The sequence below is a fragment of the Sander vitreus genome, chromosome 10, assembly GCF_031162955.1.
Source record: "Sander vitreus isolate 19-12246 chromosome 10, sanVit1, whole genome shotgun sequence".
Taxonomy (NCBI): Eukaryota; Metazoa; Chordata; class Actinopteri; order Perciformes; family Percidae; genus Sander; species Sander vitreus.
Window position 1 is genome coordinate 10,527,473 of NC_135864.1, and position 7,683 is coordinate 10,535,155.

At 41.3% G+C, this 7,683-nt stretch overlaps 1 protein-coding gene across 1 annotated transcript in view; it reads left to right on the forward strand.

Annotated features, from left to right (window-relative positions):
• The first annotated feature begins 1,216 nt into the window (after positions 1–1,216).
• stag3 (STAG3 cohesin complex component) overlaps positions 1,217–7,683 on the forward strand; it is a 20,521-nt gene continuing 14,054 nt past the window's right edge. Inside the window, exons 1-8 of the mRNA XM_078261338.1 lie at positions 1,217–1,245; positions 1,979–2,075; positions 2,503–2,718; positions 3,528–3,624; positions 3,970–4,046; positions 4,885–5,089; positions 5,663–5,814; positions 7,312–7,509. Coding sequence (XP_078117464.1) covers positions 1,217–1,245; positions 1,979–2,075; positions 2,503–2,718; positions 3,528–3,624; positions 3,970–4,046; positions 4,885–5,089; positions 5,663–5,814; positions 7,312–7,509 — 1,071 coding nt within the window. The remainder of the gene's footprint in view (positions 1,246–1,978; positions 2,076–2,502; positions 2,719–3,527; positions 3,625–3,969; positions 4,047–4,884; positions 5,090–5,662; positions 5,815–7,311; positions 7,510–7,683) is intronic.

Here is a 7,683-nt window from a genome sequence, read left to right on the forward strand (position 1 = left end):
TGCTTGCTGACACTGTTGAGCACAAGATTTAACTGACTACTTTGAGCTTGTGGTGGTGTTGATCATTATTATACAATGGGGGGTAATTTAAATAATGTACATAATTATATTCAGAACTACTGTCCCATTGAGGGACTGTAGTGTGTTATGCTTCTGCATCATTTTTACGAAAGAAATTGTGAAGCAATAAGGGCAATAGGTATTTTATTTTAAAGGTCCGGACCAGAAGTTGCGTGTTTCACCCTAGCAGGATTGACTGTGGCCATACACCGAACAATGGACCGTGCAGAAGAGGACCAACAGGGGAGAGAAGGGCGAAGAGCCTGCGGTGGCGGGGCGGGGAGCAGCTGAGACAACCACCTCAGGGTCCTAAAAACTGGACAGACAGACACAGAGCAGAACGACTGAAAGATTATACACGCATGCAATCAATACGTGACAGTAACTATAGAAACTCATAGAAGAAATATCCATAATGGTGTACTATTACTATTCAGCAGTAGTTAAACTCATTTTGTCTTTTAAATTCACTGTGGGTTTTTTGTTTTTTGTTTAATTTACTAGGCTGCATAGGCAGAACTACTTGTTCTGAATGACCAATGATCATCAAGTGACCCTCTGGAAGACCAATCGTTTTATGATTTGAGTAATCGCTGGCCAATCGGCATCCAGCATAACTTTGCGTACTTTTGCGCGCCTTTGACTCCTCAGGTCATGAAGACAGAGAAGAAAACACGACAAGAAAGCAACATACTGATCGGTTAATAGCGATATTATCAGGTGGTACAATGATTCAGTTAGTTTGCTAATAATATTTATTGATAATTTTCGCTGTAGTAGGTAGCTGGCTACTAGCGAAGTTAGCTAGCTAGCTAACTAACGTTTAGCTAAGCTAACGTTTTTAAGGGACGTTAGCGGCTCATTAGATCCATAATCGGACATAACTTTACTCCTTAGCAGCGATTTCCATAGTTTGTTTTATATGTCTGTTGGCCGACACATTTTAAAAAGTAGTTAACGTTAGTTAGAATTATGGTTGCAAGTCCGATAATGTAGGTTTGAGATACTGTAAATTAATAATAATAATGAAAATCGGCTAATTTTCTCTCCTCTCCCGCACAGAAGCTTGGTCTTACCGCTGAAAAAGTGTTAGCAAAGAACAGCTAACCTGCAGTTCAAAACCAGTTTACAATCTGTGGTGCCTCTTTCACTGAAAATGTCAAGTGGAGACTCCCTTTTGGACAGGTAAAGTTAGTCAAGCTTAGCTAATGTTTTACTTTATTTGTTTTAGCTAACTTAACTCTTAAGAATCTTGTCTCAAAGTAAAACGTGTGGAGTTGTTGAACGTATTTGCGTATAGAGCATTTATCTGACGTACATATTTTACTGATTTAAAATGCACACAAGTTAACAGAAACAATGTGCCAACCTTAAAAATTGAACAAAGATGTCTGAGATAATACACTGATAAACACAAAACTGTATTTGAATATCTCAGTCTAAATTCAAAATAAAACTACATTAAACCCAAATGGCTTATTGACATTGTCCATAATGACCTTATGTGTTACAGTTTATTTGCACTGCATTAGCAGCATGTGTGCGTCTGTAGAAGCTGAAACTAGCCAGCAAAGACTTAAAAAGTGCCGAAACAACATCCAATAACAGTCAAAACTATATGTAAGAGAGGGTTGAACGGACAAGGACAAATGGAGTAACTACAATAACTAAAAATAAAATAATTTTTATTTAAAATCAAAATTTGAGGGGCACTGGAAACTCCTCCCTAACTGTTGGCCACAACAACCAAATGCTACAAGAACTTGAGGGGTACTAAGTAATTGGTAACTTGTATGCTCAATTCATCAACATTTTTTTTTATCATGATACCTGCCTGGCTGTGTAGTCTTGTTAGTCTTAGTGATAATTATTTGTTGAATCTAAGAATTTGTTTTGATTCAGTTTTCTTGTTTGTTAGTCTTGAGGAGTTGGATGACTTCTCAGATTCTGACAGTGACTATGAGGCCACAACGAAAGCTACAAAGCGAAGAAACCAGCCAGTGACTGGACTTCAGGTAAATTATCTTATTCTCTCTCAAAAGTGTTCACTTTCATTAAGATACAATTTAGACTGTTAAGTTAGCCAATGTTACTTGTTTATTGAATGTTTTGCTTATTTGACTTATTAGCATATTTCTTTGATACTTTGTTTGCTTTATTTTTGATATGTCTGCATTCATTCATTCACTGTTCATAAGGTCAGTAGACCAGGGCTATGATCTTGTCTAAGTTTGGTATTATTTATTTTTTTATGGTATTGAATCAAGTTGCATTATTGTCGATCATCTTTTACTTCTTAAGATCAAATACCAGAGTCATAGTAACTGCTACACTGTGGTAAGCCTGCACCTTATCTTACCATGGCTCCCACTAATTCAGTTGACAACATCAATTCACCTTAAATCTCCTGCTGAGCTACCCTCCCATCTCTTTCATCTCAAGCCACCCAAGAGACCCAGGCGTAAAGCTGCATTGAGGGTATCCAGCTCCAGTAGCAGCCCCATCCCCACGCCTCCAAACCCCTCCCTGCAGCAGCACTCCCGAGTGACATCCAGGCAGGCCTCTCCTAGGCCTGTGACGCGAGTGAACGAGGGAAACGGGGGCCTCAGTGCAGAGGATATCTATGATGCTGTCCGCTCTGGAAAGAGTGCCATGGTGGTGAGCAAAACCCCAGCTGAAGAGCAAAGGGGGAAGGGGATGTAGAGATGAACACATGAAGGGAGGGCGGTGCTGAAGGAGGCATGTGTAATGAGAAGAGAAACCAGGCTGTAAGAGCAACAATGAGAGAGATTATCATCTGCTGTCAGTGGCTGACTGATTTGACCCTACAGAATTGGCTTTGATATGCGAAGAGGAAGAAGTGTTTTCACTGGGTTGTGTAGTAGGCAATGATTGACAGCATGCGTCCATCCCAACCATTGTGGTGCTGTGCCTAGTCTCTTCTGGTTAAAGACTACAAAAAAGAATCGCATAACAAAAGAGGCTAAAAAGTGTGGTGGGCAGTAATAAAGAGTCTGTCACTACAGTGTAGAGCAGCGGCAAAATGCAGATGGTGATTGTGGGTGAAGGCCTACTTTTTATACAGCACGTTCAGCAAATTTGGCAAACTGCAGGTCACAAAATTTTAGTCTGTTAAGCAAAGGCTTCTCAGTTCTAGTTATACTATATTTCCAATATATTACACTTTACATACGCTACACTATGATAATAACAGAGCAGATGTTCTAAAGTAGTGTCTATTTATGTGTAATGGTGCCATTGTTGCCAGAAATGATTATGCAAAGGACATGGTGAATAAATTTGAAATCGGACGGTGGGGCATACATATGTTACTGAGAAAACACAAAAGGACAATGGTAGGAAGAAAGGTGAAAGCTGAAATCCATAATGTTATTTATTTATATCCGTCGACCCTTTGATCTGAGCCCAGCGTTCTCATTGGCTGCTATCTCCCTGTCAATCTTAAGACGGTGGTGGACGAGTGGCTGGATAGCTACAAGCGAAGCAGAGAGGCGGGGCTGCTGGTGCTCATCAACTTCATTGTTCAGTCCTGCGGATGCAAAGGTCAGAGGTCAAGAGGGAGCCCACAAGTTGGGGGGTGGGAGTCAAAGTTCAAGAGATTATCTTTCCAATTACAGCTCAGGCAATGATCAGCAGTCAGCTATTGATCTCCCAGTATGGTAACGATGCAATGTCTAGGTGCTGTGTTAATCCTCGGTCTATTGACAACACAATATATCAATTGTATGTGAGAGTGGAATGAAAATGTAAAGAAATCCTACCATGTCATTTGTTTTAGGGTCAAATAGAAGAGCCAGAATTATTGTATTATTACACTTGTCTATGTTCAGGTGTTTATTTCACTTTGATTCCTAATGTGGGACATTGCGTTTCATTTTTTTTGTCCAGGTGTGGTTAGCAGAGAGATGTTGGACAGCATGCAGAATGCCGAGATCATCAGCACACTAACCAAAGAGTTCAATGAGGTGAGACAGGGCGTTTTTCCATTACATGGTACCTGCTCGACTCGTCTCGACTCTACTCGCCTTGACTCAACGCACTGTGCATCCGTTTTCCATTGCAGATTTTAGTACCGCCTCAGCGTGGCTGGTCGTCATAGCGGCGCCGCAGTAAACTGCCGTGACCTAACGCGACGCACACACAGAACGTCGAAGGTGTGTTGTTGTTGCCACGGCCAGAAGACGCATTTTGTTTCAAATGAAGCTGGAGGCAGCAAAAAAAAAACACAGCTGGCTGAACTATTTAAAAATAGCGGGTTTGTTCAGGACACCCCCCTCTGTCGCTTTCACGTCACCTTTTGGTATCTGCTCAGCTCGCTTGGAACCTCGACCGAGGTGGTACTAAAAAAAAGTACCTAGTTAGCAGGTACTAGGTACTTTTTTTTTCGTAATGGAAAACCAAAAAAGGCGAGTAGAGTCGAGACGAGCAGGTACCATGTAATGGAAAAGCGCCAATAGTTTAGATTTGTTTAATAGATCCTAAAAATGAAGATTATTCTTATCATATCTGCAAGTTTTTAAATTTATTTTATATTCTTTGTCACCCATTCTTCTCATAATCCTGTTCAAGTTTGCTGAGAAATCTAAACGACCTCCATATCCTTGCAGATTATGATCTGAAGGATGGAGTACAGCATGATGGAACAAACTAATTAAAATCTAATGTTGATAAATGAGCACATTAATGGGTTAATGGGTTCGCCACTGATATAATTGTCATTAGCACAGCAACCTCTTCTGCCTCAAATAACTTAATACTAAGCACAGTGAAAGATTTTTCCTCCATTTCTTTTGGTTCCTCAAGGATTCAGTGAACTACCCTCTGTGCACCCCAGGCCCCCAGCTGAGGCGATTCAAAGCCAGCCTGTGCGAGTTTATTCGGGTTCTGGTGAGCTCCTGTCGGAATAGCCTCATTTTTGATGAGTACCTCTTCCCCTCCCTGTTGGCTCTGCTCACCGGCATGTCTGACTCCCAGGTCAGAGCCTTCAGACACACCAGTACCCTGCTTGGTAAGCACATCGGTACAATACAATATTAGTATACACACCGATTTCACAAGAGAGCTTTGATTATAGTATTAAGGCTACACTTTTTGATTGGTGGTAATCGCACTCCATGCTTCAGATACCGGAGGGTTTTTCTCCTGCTTTTCTGGGAGGCAGAACAAACTGCTCCATTCAGCTGACATCTGTTTTAGTTGCTCGAGAAGTTCTTTTGTGTTTCAGATTGTACTCCTGTATAGCTGTTATTATAGGCTTCTATTGTTCGTCATTGTTTTCTTTTGAAACCTCAGCTTTTGAAAGCTCATCCATGTGATTTCTTCTCCCCTATATTTCTTATCCCCTAAGGATTTTTTTTTTTCTCCATTACGATTGTAAAATCAGATTAAAAATTAATAACAGTTTTAGTGACATTTGGCAAAATAACAGTTGGGATGGATTTTTAAGGATTCATTTAGTATTTTCTTTTCCCACCAAAGTGGGGAAACATCACCTGTCAATCCCCCTCAGATTGACCCAAGGTTATATGCTGGTCTGTCAGTACTGTCTAGCCTTGTAAACCTGCATGTTTTTCTCTATCAGCCATGAAGTTGATGACTGGGCTGGTGGAGGTAGCTGTGATAGTGTCGGTTCAGCTGCAGACCACCCAGCGGCAATACGACACGGAGAACAGCAAGAGGGAGCAAGACAGAGCCTCTGGCAGACTGGAGGAGCTGCAGGCCACCATCAGTGAGGTGACACAAACACTGGCATGAGTGCAGCTACTTTCACAGACAAAACATGCAAGTCATTAAAGTCCTTCCACATTGGCTTTATACAGTAAAAAATATCTCACATGTGCTATTTTTTCATGGGAAAGGTTACAATGGACAATACCAAGGGCCAGTGTTTTCTTAGTGCAAAGACATGTTTTGCATGTCAGTAGGTCCTTGATGACAATGCACCATTTTCCTTGCTTGTTAGACACAGTTGTTAATTAGCTGTTGGCTTTTTCTTTACCACCCAAATAGATTTTCCAAATATAATGCGTCAAAAACTTATGTTTTACTTTCCAGCCTGGGTAATGGAGTAGAGAAGGTTTAGCCAGAATGCATTAATGCATAAATTCTCAGATAGAAAGATGGGCATATTTTATATCCGGGACAACAGATGTGCACTCTCAAAGTGTTATTAAGGTTGGTGAAGCATTAGGAGTAAAGTAAAGGGTACCTCCGATGATGTTTTGTCTCATGACAAAATCATCTGTGACAATAACAAAATTAGGTCTACTTCCCTTACTAATTGTGGATCACTAGAATGATACAGGTAGATGTAGAAATGGTGAAATGTAATCCTTAGTTGCTATTTAAACCTGGAAAAAGTTTAATATGAGGAACATTTTTAGCTGTGTGAATTAGGCCTGCACGATATTGGGAAAAAAACTTACATTGCGATATTTTTTTCTCCCTGCGATTATATATTGCGATATGGGAAAAAAAGACTAATTTTTACAAGAGGACATAAATACTAGCGGGGCCTGCTTTGGTTGTTTGATAAATTGATTAAAATTGATCATGATTGTTGGTTTGCTGTGCATGCAGAGCCTGCATGTCACACTCTTCAACTAACTGTGTATTCAAGAGCACTTAAATCAGTGTAAATTACGTTATATCAGAAACAGACTGCTGTTGTAGATTAGTGTTGCGTTTCCAGCGTCGCAGCTCCGAACCATAACGTTATTTGGGACAGACGCCTTGTTTCTTTAGGCTAACTATGTTAGCTTTAGCCTGGCTGGTAGCAGCTTTCTGATGTGAAAAATGGACGGGATATGTCGTGATTACGTTGCATTAATCAGGTGATTTAGTTTGTCTTTGCAGCAAACGTAAAACACTGACTACTGTAGCTTCACTACCCAGCCCCCCCCGGTCGGACTAACGTTACATCACACGTCCACCTGTCTTAAAGGGGAAGGGTCGGCCGGTAACAATCATGGAAAAGGAGAACGGTGAAAGTTTACTTTTTATCGAGCAGCAAAGAAGTTGTAGCGTCAACATCACAACGTCCTGCGATGTGACTATCGCGCATGCGCACATCGCGATGCACAAAATATCGTGCAGCCCTATTGTGAATTGTTTGCCCGCTGGTCCTCAAAGCAATAAAAGATTATTGCCCCAGCAGGACCACTATAGGAAAGAGACAGGAGTTCAGGTGACTAGTGCTCACAGTCTTAGTGATTCATATGTGTGTTGTAGCTGCGGGAGAACAGGGAGGAGATATCCTCCATGATGAACGCCACTTTCCGTGGTGTGTTTGTGCACCGTTACCGTGACCGGCTGCCTGAGATCCGGGCTGCCTGTATTGAGGAGTTGGGCATGTGGCTGAAAACGGATCCTGAAGACTTTCTGAATGATGGGTGTCTTAAATACCTGGGGTGGACCCTGCATGACAAGGTAAACACATATATACAGGACTAGACAATACATGACAGAGTTAAGTGTTACTATGATGTTATTTCTTCATTTTGCTGTTTCCCTCACCGCTGTCCAACAACATGTGTCACAAACGTAGCAGCTGTCTGTCTGCAGCCCTCCGCAGGCCAGCACTGAAGCTAGAAATGACTAGGG